Source organism: Bufo gargarizans, chromosome 4 (genome assembly GCF_014858855.1).
Source record: "Bufo gargarizans isolate SCDJY-AF-19 chromosome 4, ASM1485885v1, whole genome shotgun sequence".
Taxonomy (NCBI): Eukaryota; Metazoa; Chordata; class Amphibia; order Anura; family Bufonidae; genus Bufo; species Bufo gargarizans.
Genome location: NC_058083.1, coordinates 41,438,112 through 41,454,060, shown reverse-complemented (window position 1 = coordinate 41,454,060; position 15,949 = coordinate 41,438,112). Strand labels below are relative to the sequence as shown.

The 15,949-nt window shown below is 42.6% G+C and overlaps 1 protein-coding gene across 1 annotated transcript in view; it reads left to right on the top strand.

Moving 5' to 3' along the window:
- LOC122936019 (opsin-5-like) overlaps window positions 1–15,949 on the top strand; it is a 51,219-nt gene that overhangs the window by 10,710 nt on the left and 24,560 nt on the right. Inside the window, exons 2-3 of the mRNA XM_044292011.1 lie at window positions 7,380–7,673; window positions 13,686–14,017. Coding sequence (XP_044147946.1) covers window positions 7,380–7,673; window positions 13,686–14,017 — 626 coding nt within the window. The remainder of the gene's footprint in view (window positions 1–7,379; window positions 7,674–13,685; window positions 14,018–15,949) is intronic.

Sequence of the window (15,949 nt, the reverse complement as noted above, 5' to 3'; positions counted from 1 at the left end):
GCAGTGACGGGATCAGTCAGCTGTCTGTCAGAAGGTAGATAACTAACTGACCATATCTGACCAGCTCCTGACAGAGAGAGGACATACAGAACTTAGCAAGAAACACAAGAAACCACGAACATAAATATTATACCACATGACTGTTACCGTATATCACATGACCGTAATACTACATGACTGTTTTATTACATGACCATTATACAGTGCTACAGGACTATTACACTACATCGCTGTTATATTACATGACAATTATATTACATGGCTGTTATATTACATGACCATTATACAGTGCTACAGGACTATTATACTACATCGCTGTTATATTACATGACAATTATATTACATGACTGTTATATTACATGACAATTATATTACATGAATATTATACTACATGACTGTGACGGTGTATTACATAAATATTGTACTATAACTACTGTATTACAGGACTATTATGTTACATGACCATTAGACTACACGACTATTATACTACTTGATTGTTATATTACGTGACTATTACATGACTATTATACTACATGACTGTTATATTACATGACTGTTACTTGACCATTATACTACATGACCCTATTACACTACATGACTATTGCAAAAAGAGGTTTGAAGAAATCCAGCTACTACATGACTATTATACTACATGACCCTATTACACTACATGACTATTATACTACATGACCCTATTACACTACATGACTATTATACTACATGACTGTTATATTATCACCCTGAGGAAACCTGACAGCAAGAGGAAAGGTCGAGCCAGCAAATGACACACTGAAAGACAGAGATAAGAAGAAAACCAAGAGAGAGCAGTGTCCTTAATTAGGCCTTATGCACACAAACATATTTTGTTTTCATGTCCATTCTGTTTTTTGTTTTGTTTTTTTGTGGATAGGATGTGGACCCATTAATTTCAATAGGTCTGCAAAAAATGCGGACAGCAAACCTTATGTCTGTTCATTAGCCCCGCAAAAAAGATAGAGCATGTCCTAGTCTTACTTTTTAAATTCTTTATTAAAGGAAAATAGAAAAAGCAAATACAATAGTCTGACCTCTCAATAAAGATGTTGGGCGACAGATAGAAATGCTGAGAGGCCAGTTGAATAACATAGACAGTACATTACATTTATATCTTGTCCAACAAAACATGACCAGTCTTCATATCGCAGTATAGATAACAGAAAGGCAAATAAAAGCAACATTGTATATATTATCCAACACAGGGTGAGATACAGACGTGGACAAAATTGTTGGTACCCTTTGGTCAATGAAAGAAAAAGTCACAATGGTCACAGAAATAACTTTAATCTGACAAAAGTAATAATAAATTAAAATTCTATAAATGTTAACCAATGAAAGTCAGACATTGTTTTTCAACCATGCTTCAACAGAATTATGTAAAAAAATAAACTCATGAAACAGGCATGGACAAAAATGATGGTACCCCTAGAAAACACAGAACATAATGTGACCAAAGGGACATGTTAATTCAAGGTGTGTCCACTAATTAGCATCACAGGTGTCTACAACCTTGTAATCAGCCATTGGGCCTATATATATGGCTCCAGGTAATCACTGTGTTGTTTGGTGATATGGTGTGTACCACACTCGACATGGACCAGAGGAAGCAAAGGAAAGAGCTGTCTCAAGAGATCAGAAAGAAAATTATAGACAAGCATGTTAAAGGTAAAGGCTATAAGACCATCTCCAAGCAACTAGATGTTCCTGTGAGTACAGTTGCACATATTATTCATAAGTTTAAGATCCATGGGACTGTAGCCAACCTCCCTGGACGTGGCCGCAGGAGGAAAATTGATGACAAATCTAAGAGACGGATAATCCGAATGGTAACAAAAGAGCCTAGAAAGACTTCTAAAGAGATTCAAGGTGAACTTCATGCTCAAGGAACATCAGTGTCAGATCGCACCATCCGTCGTTGTTTGAGCCAAAGTGGACTACATGGGAGACGACCAAGGAGGACACCATTGTTGAAAACGAATCATAAAAAAGCAAGACTGGAATATGCCAAACTACATGTTGACAAGCCACAAAGCTTCTGGGAGAATGTCCTGTGGACAGATGAGACAAAAATCGAAGTTTTTGCCAAGGCACATCAGCTGTATGTTCACAGACGAAAAAATGAAGCATATCAAGAAAAGAACACTGTCCCTACTGTGAAACATGGAGGAGGCTCTGTTATGTTCTGGGGCTGCTTTGCTGCGTCTGGCACAGGGTGTCTTGAATCTGTGCAGGGTACAATGAAATCTCAAGACTATCAAGGAATTCTAGAGAGAAATGTACTAGCCAGTGTCAGAAAGCTTGGTCTCAGTCGCAGGTCATGGGTCTTGCAACAGGACAATGACCCAAAACACACCGCTAAAAACACCCAAGAATGGCTAAGAGGAAAAAATTGGACTATTCTAAAGTGGCCTTCTATGAGCCCTGACCTCAATCCTATTGAGCATCTTTGGAAGGAGCTGAAACATGCAGTCTGGAAAAGGCACCCTTCAAACCGGACACAACTGGAGCAGTTTGCTCATGAGGAGTGGGCCAAAATACCTGCTGAGAGGTGCAGATGTCTCATTGACAGTTACAGGAAGCGTTTGATTGCAGTGATTGCCTCAAAAGGTTGCGCAACAAAATATTAAGTTAGGGGTACCATCATTTTTGTCCATGCCTGTTTCATGAGTTTATTTTTTTACATAATTCTGTTGAAGCATGGTTGAAAAACAATGTCTGACTTTCATTGGTTAACATTTATAGAATTTTAATTTATTATTACTTTTGTCAGATTAAAGTTATTTCTGTGACCATTGTGACTTTTTCTTTCATTGACCAAAGGGTACCAACAATTTTGTCCACGTCTGTATATTCATATAACCACATACATGCCAAAAGGCAAATAGACTATGTAAGAATAATGGCAATAGAAAGTCAACAGAGGGCAAGGTGGAGACAGACAATATCTGGACACTAGAGGGGGGACGGACCGAGAACAGGGGGAAAGGTGGGGGGGGGGAGCATGTCCTATTATTGCCCATTTTGTGGACAAGGATAGGCATTGTTACAATGGATCTGCAAAAAAAAAACGGATGTAATATGGACGTCATCCATATTTTTTGTGGATTCGTGTTTGGCAGACCACAAAACACATGCGGTTGTGTGACTGTAGCCTAAGACCAATAGAGTGGAGCATGGTGAGGAGGAATTTATGGTCTGCCATATCAAGTGCCGCATAGAAATCCAGAAGAATCAGTAGAGAGTAGTTGCTATTCCTTTTTGCTGTCAGCAGATTGCTAGAGACTTTGGTAAGGGCAGTTTCCATAGAGTGTAGAAGGCGTAAAGTCAGATTGTAGGGATATCGGACATTTATGGCATAACCAGTGGATATACCATAACTGTCCAGATGGGAATAGCCCTTTAAGGGAACAATCTGGAGAACGGTATACACTGAGGAGGTGGGACATCAAAGAGAATCATGCTGTGCTCCTCCCTTTAAGACCCTGCCTCAGGCATAGCACAGTAGATAATTTTTTGGTGCTCTTTTAACCCAATAATAATGTAGAGTTTCACATCAATCAACAAGCCACAGCCTCATCTCTTCTGGTGGATACAGCCTCCGGTAGATGGCATCCAGCCCTGAGAGGTTCACAAACGTTACAGCTAATTTATTTTGCGAAGAGGTTGGAAAAGATGGCGGGCCCCTTTATTGTGGGGGTGGAAAATGGCCAAGGTAGCTGGCATAGATGAAAGCATGTCGCACGGCCGGCGGCAGCAAGCGCCAAAGTTATGTAGAGGCTGGAGCATTGGTTTATTCATTGGCTAATATCATGAAAATGATAAAAGATTGAAACATAAAGTATATTAGAAAATTGCTAAACTTTTCATGTATACACTGATATATTGATGGCCTATTCCCAGAATAGGTCAAGAGACTCCCGACACCCCCACCAATCAGCTGTTTAAAGTGTCTGAGGCGATCCGTGAGTGTTGCACTCAGCATAAACATCATGGTCATGGGTCACATGGCCTAGGCGCAGTTCAGTATGGATTTTCTACAGACAAATCTAGATGATAAAATCCGCAACATATCCACCACGTGTGAACATACCCTTAAAGGCTTTTCTAGTAATAACGTTTTTTTAAGCAAGTGCCCACAGCCTGCCTCCTAAAACTGAAGATTCATATTTAGAGTACTTTCACACTAGCGTTTAAGTTTTCCGGTATTTAGTTCCATCACAGGGGCTCAATACCGGGAAAAAACGCTTCGGTTTTGTCCCCATTCATTGTCAATAGGGACAAAACTGAACTGAACAAAACGAATGCTCCAAAATGCATTCTGTTCCGTTTAGTTGCATTCCCATACCGGAGAGCAAACCGCAACATTTTGTATTTCGCTTTCCGTCCTGGGATGCAGAGCGAGACAAATCCGGCATGACCCCCAATGCAAGTCAATGGGGACAGACCTGTTTTCTCTGCCACAATTGAAAACGGATCCGTGTCCCATTGACTTTCAATGGAGATAATACAACCTGATCTGTTCATAACGGATGCAGACGGTTGTATTATCAGTAACGAAAGTGCTTTTGCTGGACCCTGCCAGATCCAGCAAAAACGCTAGTGTGAAAGTAGCCTTACATGGTCCATGCCGCTCTGGTCCTCCCTGTGGCCTCTGCTGTTTCCATCTTCTGGTCCCCGCACTGTGTACATCCGGTCATGGTCACATGTTCCGCTCCAGCCAATGACTTGATTCAGAGGTGAGGTGGCCACAAGCAGCACGTCACTGGTAAAGCCAGTCATTGGCTGGAGCGGTGCATGTGACCATGACCATCCGGCAGTACACAGTGCAGGAATCAGAAAGTTATGGAGGCAGAACGGAACACAGGAGCGATGTGGAGCAGGTAAGTACGAATTTTCTGTTTCAGGAGCCACTTGCTTAAAATGTATTATTACTGGAAAACCCCTGTGAGGCGAACTGCCCTCTAATGATAATGATATGACCACGGCCCCCCCGTGTGCACAAGCTGAAAAATAATAGAAGGTGGCAGCCTATTGAGAGTGGTCACTGGCAATGTTAGCTACAAAAATACTCACCAAAAATTCTGATTTTAGGTTCAATCCTTGTGTTAGCATCTCAGTGAGACTTGTCAAATGAATCCATGGAAATTAAGAAAGCTAGTTTTTTATGGTTCAGTCCATGCAATATCGATCGCCATGTGGAGCCGCGAGCAGCTGCTCATCTCCTTTATTAATCCTTTTTCCATCCTGTGGCTCTACTCATGCTTTGTGTTGAGAGTTGAAAACATCAGTGATTAAGTGGCTTTGAAGTATTCGTGTCCTTCTAGTAATGACATTAGTTATGACAGGGTAATAGATGCGGAAAATTGTTTTACCATTGTCATCAAAGCAATGTCTGTAAAGCCTCTCTTCTGCTATTACGGACACATAGCAGTGGGTGTGGGGGGTATTATACCATTCGCAAGGAACCTCTGCAGAAAACTCATTATTAGCGTCTTATTAGATGAGTAGAAAATAAAAAGTGTAATCTTAAAGGGGTTTAGGCTACTTTCACACTAGCGGCACGAACCTCCGACAGGCTGTTCCGTCGGGTGAACAGCCTGGCGGATCCATCCTGCCGCTAGTGAACGTGTGCCCCCAGACTGCCGCTCCGTCTCCATTGACTATAATGGGGTGGGATGGAGTTCTGGCAGAGACACGGCAGCGCATGGCGAGAGGCTGCCTGAATAAATGTCGGACATGTCATAGTTTTATTCCGGCAGCCTCTCGCCGTGCGCTGCCTTGCCTCCGCCGGAACTCAGCCCGCGTTATAGTCAATGGGGTGTAAGGGATCGCCTCTTATTCAGGGGTCATTCTCACAATAATCTTCATCGACCACAGGGTTAGGGGCCAAACATTGCTTTTATTTGGCACTTCAGCAAAACCAAAACAAACAATACAAATAAAACACCTGCCCGGCTAGGCTCTAACTAAACATGAGGACTCCCTACCTCGCTGAAAGCCCCGTTCACACACGGGAAGAACATGCGGCTTTTCCCAGCCTAACAATCCAGCACTTCCAGGCTGTAACAAAGTCCAGTACCTTTTGGGGGGATTGTGGCCCAGAAGTCCTCCTGACTCTGACCTAGCGACCGTCGATTCCAAGACCTCGCGGAGTCCCCTAAAGTTCAGGCTAACACCTAGCCCCGTGGCCCCTCAGCCGGCTCGCCTGAGCCCACCTGTACAGAGCCTTCCCAGGCCTCTGCTGCACACAGACTCTTCCTCCTCCTAACAGTCTGGACTGGGATCTTATCCCGGACTGATTGTTCCACCTGGTGCTGCCTCTGACCTGCTGATGGACAACGAAGAAATGGAAACTCCTGCCATATCTCTCCCCTAGCAGCCGTGATGTCTGTCACTGCCTCACAGGGGACAGAGCGGCAGTCCGGGGGCACATGGTCACTAGCGGCAGGATGAATCCGACAGGTTGTTCACCCCTACAGAACAGCCTGCCAGAGGTCCGTGCCGCTAGTGTGAAGGTAGCCTTCCTCATCTGATGCATTCATAGCATACATTGGTAGAATATGCTAAAAAGGTCTGAAAAGTGCAGGTTGCACCAGAGGGACCCACTCCTACCTCCAAAACGTGGCTCTGAAGTGAACAGAAAGCAAGCTGCGCATGCGCTGACACCCTTCATTCTTCACTATGGACTTCCAATAATAGCTGAGCCCTGCTTTGGCTATTTTAGGTGTTATATAGAGGTGAATGGAGACGTGCCTGTGTTTGTGGGTGAGCTCACTCAGCTATATTCAGAAATCCCATAGCAGTGAATGAAGAGGTGGTCGCGCATAAGCAATATGTGCTTTCGATTCACTTCAGGGTTCTTTTCTAGAAATAGGAGTGGGCTCCAGAGGTAGGACCTGCACCTATCTGACGTGTATAGAATACCCTATCGATATATGCCATAAATGTCCCAGATGTAACCACCCCTTTAAATTGGTCTAATCTAAACATACCTAAAGTCTTTGTCTATACATTTCTTATTATATATTATATTTCTCAAAGATCCATTTTTTTCATACAAAGCTCCCAATCCCCTGCATAGGTTGAAAGGGAATCTGTCACTGCTGGTTTAAAGGGATAGAGGTGGTGATTTATTTTTCCTTAAGCAGGATTATTCCTTTGAAAATACCCAAAAAGCATATTTGATTGAGCTTGTCCAATTTTGTCTGATCCATAACTATTTTTGGTATGATGAACTTCTTTTATGTGCAGTCTGTTTGGACTGCAATGGGGGCGAAATTCACCCCTAGTTTCACAAATATTATTCAAAAAAATTTACACTTATTTTTTTCCTTCAATTTCAGCTATACTGACTGTGGTGGGCAATGTTGCTGTGCTTGCTACAGCAGTGAAATGCTTCTCCCACCTGAAATCAGCGGATCTCCTGTCCGTAAACCTAGCTGTCACCGATTTGGGTATGGCTGTGAGCATGTACCCTCTGGCCATTGCCTCTGCTTGGAATCATGCATGGATTGGGGGGGATCCTTCCTGTCTGTATTACGCCCTGATGGGATTCTTTTTTGGAGTAGCAAGTATGATGACATTAACAACAATGGCGGTGATCCGATATCTAGTGACCAGCACAACGACAAGCAACCGTGAGTAACTTATCCATCTAAAATGATTTCTTATTGAACATATGTAGAGAAAAATAAGCTATGCAAATTCGGAAAATATGTCATTTTAAGAATAACACACAGCAAAGTGCACCCCCTGCTCTGGAAGACTTAATGACTGTTTGTCCTTGTAGAGAGTGCCAGGGCCAGTGTACGGAGTCTTATATACCAGGCAATACTCCCTGGGGAAAAGGATATGCAATAAATTGTCTCTATGGCGCCACCTACTGAGGGTAGCTACCTATAGTCAATATTCTATCCTTTAATTGGTTGTGTAGCATGACTTATGATAACCAAACCAAGAACTTTCTCCAAAAGGAAAAGGGGTCAATCTGCAGACTAGGGGTTCTTGCCCTTCATCAGTACAGAGGTTAGCTAGGTGAGAAGCCTTGGTGATGCAGGTCTCAAGAGATACTGTTTCTCCTTGTGTGGTGTTCCACAACTGACATAGTGGGTTCTTTAGGGCTTCTTGGGGAAAACAATATGCAAATTAGCAGTCTTCCAACATCTAGCCAACCTAGACAACATTTTACCAGACAAACCTGATACAGTGTCAAGAATAGTGATGGAGATGTTATGGTTTGGATATTCTTGGCTGCATCAAGGAAGGTAGATGATATAGATAGTCTTGTGCGGAGGTTAAAAAGATGAATTGTAGGAAAGTCATCTAGAATTGATCTTGGATGTATGGAAGTCTCAGTTCTCTATAGTAGTTGAGGATATATTTTTACTCTTTGTAAGACCTTCCAGTCTGGTTGACTGTGCAACCGATAAGTGTCCATCTCCAGGAAAGAACTGGGGTTGTTCATCCTGAATTCAATCTGGTGGTGATACAGATGGACACATGTATGCATCTCTTCTCCATGTGATAAATGACCACTATGTACACTGAGGAGCAAAAGGGTAACTCACAGCTTTGAATGGGAGACTACCACCATTTTATAGACAATGATCTTGGCTATCTCAATTTTTAAATCCACCTTCAACACTGACTGAATCCTTATGGGTATACTCTCGATCAGATTCAAGCATGTCTCGACTAAGATCTTCTCCCAGGTCTCTTCTACACATTCCCAATTTTGGTGCATACTGGTCAACTCACTGGGGAACGAAAACAGCTTTTTCTTCAACGTTACCCACACGTCTTCAATTGGGTTGAGGTCTGGGGACTGTGGGGGCCAATCCAGCACCTCTACTTCATTGTCATTGAACCGTTCTTTGCCAATCTCGACATATGCTTTGGGTCGTTGTCCTGCTGGAACACTATGTCGTCCTTTTCATACCCATAGTACTCGAGTGTACGAAGTAATTTGTCTTGTAGGAAACACTGAACAACAATATAAACGCAACTCTTTCGGTTTTGCTCCCATTTTGCATGAGCTGAACTCAAAGTTCTGAAACATTTTCTACATACACAAAAGACCCATTACTCTCCAATATTGTTCACAAATCTGTCTAAATCTGTGTTAGTGAGCACTTCTCCTTTGCTGAGATAATCCATTCCACCTCACAGGTCTGGCATATCAAGGTGCTGATTAGACAGCATAAATAGACTTCCCACAATAAAAGTCCACTCTGAAATGTGCAATTTGATCAAATAGCACAATGCCACAAATGTCGCAACTTATGAGGGAGAGTGCAGTTGGCATGCTGACTGCAGGAATGTCTACCAGAGCTCTTGCCCATTCAATGAATGTTCATTTCTCTACCATAAGCCGTCTCCAAAGGTATTGCAGAGAATTTGGCAGTACATCCTACCGGCCTCACAACTGCAGACCACGTGTAGCCACATCATTCCAGGACCTCCACATCCAGCATGTTCACCTCCATACTCATCTGAGACCAGCCACCTGGACAGCTGCAGCAACAATCGGTCTGCAACTTCGCACAGCTATTAAAGAGGAGTGGAGCAACATTCCACGGGCCACAATTAACAACCTGATCAACTCTATGCAACGGAGATGTGTTGCACTTCGTGAGGCAAATGGTGGCCACACCAGATACTGACTGGTTTTCTGACCCCCCCCCCCCCTCAGATCATGCAAAATAGGAGAAAAACCAAAAGTGTTGCGTTTATATTTTTGTTCAGTCTAGCTCAGCATTCAGACCACCAACAATCCTGGTCAAGTATCGAACGCCTTTGACTGTAAAACAACCCCATATCATCAGCCTTCTTCCACCGAACTTCCAGTTCCTTCAATTTCTCAATCCCTTAGCCCCCTTTTTCCCTTGTTTCTTCCAGACCCATTTACACCCATCAGAACCCAGTCTATTGACATTCGTCTTGACAATAGTCTATTGAGAATAGTCATTCATCACTCCAAATCACCTGTTTCCAATCTTCTACTGTCCACTGCTTACATGGACGTCTGTGATCTCACTATTACGAAGCAAACAAGCTACCTCAGCCTATGGGGCCACCCCTCACTAGTCTGTCTGTCCAATAGGCTGATTTTAATTAGCGTAAGTATAAAGCTGTAGCCTGTAGTATTTATTAGAAGCCGTTTGGCCCCAGGAGAGGTATAGAGTGGGCTCAGCATGCATGTGTCACGGCCTATGGTGTGTTTAGTGACACTTTCCTTCACTTGTGGTTGCCCGTGGCAACGTTTGGTGTGTTCATGTGATGGCAGTGTCTTGGCCTTCTGGCTGATCCCCAGGACATGGTTGCCACGCATGCCATTGCCCGCGGTAACAAGTGGAGTGTGTGCTTGTTTGTGTTTTTCCCCTTTAAGTAGCTTCCATCCCTTGCCTGGTATTGGAAGGGTTAATTCCCTTCCTAGTGTGTGAACACTGAGTGTGTCTCTGTCTGGGTGTGGCTACTTGGGGCTATTTATCTCCTGCTGGATGCCAGAAGCTGAGGGGTACTTCAACCATGCGGTTGCTGGAGTCATCCTCCTGGTATTATACCATCTGCCAGTGAGGGCCATCCTTGTGGTCATAAGTTATGTTAGACATTATTGTTCTTGTATTATTATATGTCTAGTGGTGTATTTATCTTTATTGCAGCTTATGGTCCTGGGTTCCTGTGTGATATGTGGTGTGGGCTGTGTCCGTTTGTGTTCTTGTGGACAGCAGCACTCGTTCATGGGTTCCAGGCTGTGTGTCTGTGGCAGGTACGTGTGATACTTGTCTACTTACCTGCCATTGCCATATGCTGTACATGTTCCCTTTTCCTTGCAGCTTGGCCAGTGAGACTCCCGTTCCTCCGTGATGTGGAGGAATAGGTCGTCTTACTCTGCTCCTAGTCCAGGGCCACCCTGAGGGCTAGTAGGGATCTTAGGTTCCTGAGTATGAGCCCTCCTACCATCAGGGTTGGCTCATACGGCTAGGAGACAGGGTCAGAATTAGGGATGTGATAGGAGGTGACCTGATCCCTGATTCCTGTCCTGGCCTAGCAGCTATCTTTCATATTGACATCCCACGGATTAGAGTTACCCCCGCTCTGATCCGTGACAGCATGTTGGTACCTGCATCCCTGGATTTAATGTAGGCTGTTATGGCACCAAAAATGGTAAAAAGCAGAGTGGATCCAGCATGCACGTGGAACCTGCACTCCCTGAATTTTATGGTGGCCATTATGGCACATAACAGGTAGGATTTAGTATTAGGTTCCCGTTTTATAGAGATCACCTTGACATTTGGCAGACAGGCCCAAATAATTTTGTGCAAAATATATTTGCCAAGAATCTCAAATTTGCAAAATAAGCAGCAGAATATTTTCTATAATTATGGCACTTTATTTGTGTTTACAGAGTGCTGCTGCATTGTCCTTTGTTCTTGTAGTTTAGGTCATCATCTGTCTATTTCTAGTTGCTCTTTTTGGTGACTAGAAACATCCAGTGTTCATATTAGGATCCTAAAAAAACATCTTGACCAAGGCTTGATGGTTTCTCAGCCCATAATTGTTACTGCTAGTACTACAACTACTACTAATAGCAATTACAACCAGTTCCCCAAAAGGCCTGTGGGTCTGTCAGAGGGAAGAAAGTGTGCGCCATCCATTCTCTGTTGCATTGTCCCAGGGAGCCCTAAGAGTAGGGCAGCCACCATGAACCACTACTGCTCCTATCTGTGCCACCACCAGCACTCCCCTGGTGGGTCACTGCACTTGTAAGCAGAGATTTTGTAAATAGTAAGGAACTGATCACAAGACATATTAGAGAGTTGTACAGTTTTTCATGATGCTATTATAACCTTTTTTACGGCGCATTATTTTTAAAGCGGTTATTCCATGAATAATCTAAAAAATGAAAATCAGATATCATATAATAGAACATGACAACCTCTTTCTAACAAAGGCTACCAAATTGTTACCGGACAGAAAAAATCGCAAAGAATTGCGGAGCCACAAGGAGCCTTAACTATCACCAAAGAAATTCCACAAAAATCTTTGCATAGTAAATATAAATAAACTTTATTGACAATGTAAAATACATACATGAAGATAAAAAAAGGCAGCACAAAGGTGGAACACAAGGGAGAGGAATAGGACCCAAGATGGGGCTGGGAGGTCAGCACACCAAGAGTCAGGGAAAAATATATTAAGATAATCAGATGCTGGTCACCAAGACACCTCAAGACAATGAGCCCCAAGCAATGGCAAATGGAGACAAATGTGAGGATAAACAGACTTGGTGGTTAAGAGAAAAGGATAAGCATACCCTGAGGGGTGTGTCGATCTCTCAAACACCTCCTGACCCAACGCCGTTTTGCCAGTCAATCTGGCTTCTTCTTCTGACCTCCCAGCCCCTCCTTGGGTCCTATTCCTCTCCCTTGTGTTCCACCTTTGTGCTGCCTTTTTTTATCTTCATGTATGTATTTTACATTGTCAATAAAGTTTATTTATATTTACTATGCGATTTTGTGCAATTTCTTTGGTGATACTCTCTCTAACAAAGCTAGAACCAGCCCCGTATCTCACATGAATACAGAGATCTCCCCCTTCGTATTTCAAGCTGGCAGCTCAGGGGTCATGTCCTTTCTCAGAGGGCATGTCCTTGGGTCCTGAAGGATGGAGCTTAGCATGTGCTTCCATCTCAGTGAGCTAGACAAAGAGTTTTAAAAAAGAGCAAACAGCAGGTGGCGCTCTACAGATACATTTTATTGAATAACTCAGTGACTATGCAACATTTTTAATTACAGCCAATTACGAAGGTATTCAGATCCAGGTGCTGGTTTTACAAATGTAGAATATTTTTTGCCGGACAATCCCTTTAAGTCCAACATTTTGGGCTTTTTTAATATATTTTATAGGGATAAGAAGGTTTTATTATAAACATGTTTTTTCAACACATTGGTGTTTTTTGACATTTCTATCCACATAAAAATAAATCTTCCAAACTGGAAATTGCAATAGGTTGTTTTAGGAACATTCATGTTAGCTTAGGATGCGGCTATTATGCAAATTCGATAGAAAAAGTGGAGCGGGTGCTTTAAAAATATGACGCTTATAATGAGCACCATAGTTCTCAATGCATTTCCTCATGTAGTGTATTATGAAGCTGTCTATCTGATGCCACCACTAGCAGGAGCTCAGTGCATAAGAATGTATACATTTACCATTGACTGCAATGGAAGCAGTAAAATCTCTTTGCACTGAGCTCCCCCTAGTAATGGTTGCATGAAAATATAGTGTTTTCATGACGGGAACAGGCGTTCAGCCCTAGTCCCCCTCTTTCCCCAGGGAACCATAGCAACTGCATGGTTTGCTTCCATGGAAGATATGCCACTGGAGACGCTACGGGAAATGGGGGCAGGGGGCGCCAGTTGCCTAAGCAACCACAAAATCACGTGTAGATGAGGCTTCATGCTCACAATGCTACCCAACCTTATTTTTCAAATTATGTTCATATATTAACATGATGTTACCTTCATGTAGACATTTTATGCTTCCCTCTCCTTCCTGTGAGCATGACGTTGACACCACGCGTTTCGTGATTTACATTGCAATGGCAGCAACATTTCATACAAATTAACAATTGTTTACTCTTCCAGGCAATATGATAAAGAAGAAAACAATATACATTGTGATCATGGGCATATGGCTCTACGCGTTGCTCTGGGCAATATTTCCATTGGTCGGATGGGGTCACTATGGCCCGGAACCATTCGGTATTTCTTGCACCATTGCCTGGGCTGAGTTCCAGAATTCCGTCAGTGGATTCTCATTCATTCTCAGCATGTTTATCCTGTGCACTATTACCCCCGCTACGACAATCATCACTTGTTATACCACCATAGCCTGGAAGCTTCATAAAGCCTATCAGGAAATACAGAACTATGACAAAATGCCGAATGCGGCCAAAGTGGAGAAAAAACTAACGTTGGTAAGTGATGGGAAATCTTATCTTGTGTTTATTTCATTATGTGTCAATCAACATCTCTGTTTTCTTTTCTGAACACAGAGCTGCTTGAATAATTCATACAATTGTGTGAGGAAGATGAGATCAAGCCTTAGGAAATTTCTCCAGTACTAATCTGGTCATAGACATGCCACACACATACACACACACACACATTATGTCAATAGGGCAGGAGAGATAAGAAGCTGTCTAGGGTTATAGGGTCTCTAATCTCTGTTTTCCACAGCAATAGATAGTGGGTGAAGGCGGATGGCCAGTTATTTAGAGAGAAAGTTTTGGCTTGCATACAGTTCAAAACAATTCAATTGCTGAAGATACAATATGTGCTGACACTTCCCGCTGGGAGAGAGGCAGAGAGTGCTGCTTGGTGCATTGTATGGTTCTAAGCTTTGCAGAGAGATCCATAGTCTGAAATAAAGAAAATAAATAGTGCTTAGGGCTAACATTGTCATATTGATATCACTGACATAGAGTTGTTGCTGTCTTTTTCTGCCTGAGTGTCAAAAGCTGTCAGCAGAGCAGACAGTAATGTTTGGTTGGACAGAAAGAAGTTCTCATCTGCCCAGACCAAGGGTGCTACCTGTTCCCCTTATCTCTCAATCATCCTTCAAAATAAGGACAAATATTAACTGATTTTCCTAAATGAGTAAGCCTATTAGTATCTCCTTTTCTGTAAATGATTCTTTATTACTCATCTCTAAGGTCTGATCCTGAGGTTTCCATGAAAATACCTATAAAATACATTGAAAACCAGTCAGCATGTGAGAAGGAAATCGGCGCAGGCGCACTGAGAGGCGGCCGCTCCATCCTCAATGCGCCTGCGCCAGGTGTAGATGTGACGTCATCGGCGCAGGCGCATTGAGGATGGAGCGGCCGAGAGAGCGGCTGCCTCTCAGTGCGCCTGCGCCGATTAAAGACAGGTACGGCGCAGGCGCGATATTTTGAATTCAAACAGGGCCAGCAGAGAACGATCCCGTTCCCTGGCCCTGTCAATCACACAGCGGAGGGGGCGTCATTATGAGAGGAGGATGCGGCTGCTACCAGCAAGTAGCCGCCCTACTTGCTGGTAGCAAGGTAATTTACATATTATAAAAATAGCTTTTTAACAAAATCTACAGAACCAAAATGAATATTTAGCTTATGTATAGGGAGCTCGCAGTGTAGGGATTATTATTAACCAAAAAAAAAAAAAAAAACGTTTAGTGGGCTGACAGAAGCCCTTTAACAACATTGTCCCTTACTTGTTTGGAGAGCTCCTTGGTCTTCATGGCAGTGTTTGGTTAGTGATGCCTCTTGCTTAGGTGTTGCAGCCTTTGGGGCCTTTTAAAAAAGGTGTGTGTATATGTAATGACAGATCATGTGACACTTAGATTGCACACAGGTGGACATCATTTCACTGATTATGTGACTTCTGAAGGTAATTGGTTGCACCAGAGCTTTTTATGGGCTTCCTAACAAAGGGGGTGAATACATACGCACAGGCCAATGTTATGTTTTCTATTTCTAATCAATAGTTTTATTTATATATTTTTCTCATTTTACGTCACCAACTTGGATCAGAACACAATAGTCTATCACATAAAATTCAGATTAGGGGTGGGCGATATGGTCTAAAATCTATATTGCGATATAATTTGAAGCATGTGCGATATGCGATATATAATGCGATATATAATTTTCTTCTGCATGTATACAAAAAATACAAAATAATAAACTTTGCAAGAAATTTTTAATATGTGTATTGTGTAACACATCTTTTTCCAAATAATTTAAAGATGAAGTGTTAGTAAAACACAAATTTCTTGAAAATAAAGTGCCAAATGTAAAATAGTAAACATTACATTTCTTCCTCCTGTCCTGATTACTTAGGCTCCCTTCCATTCACATCACCGTTTC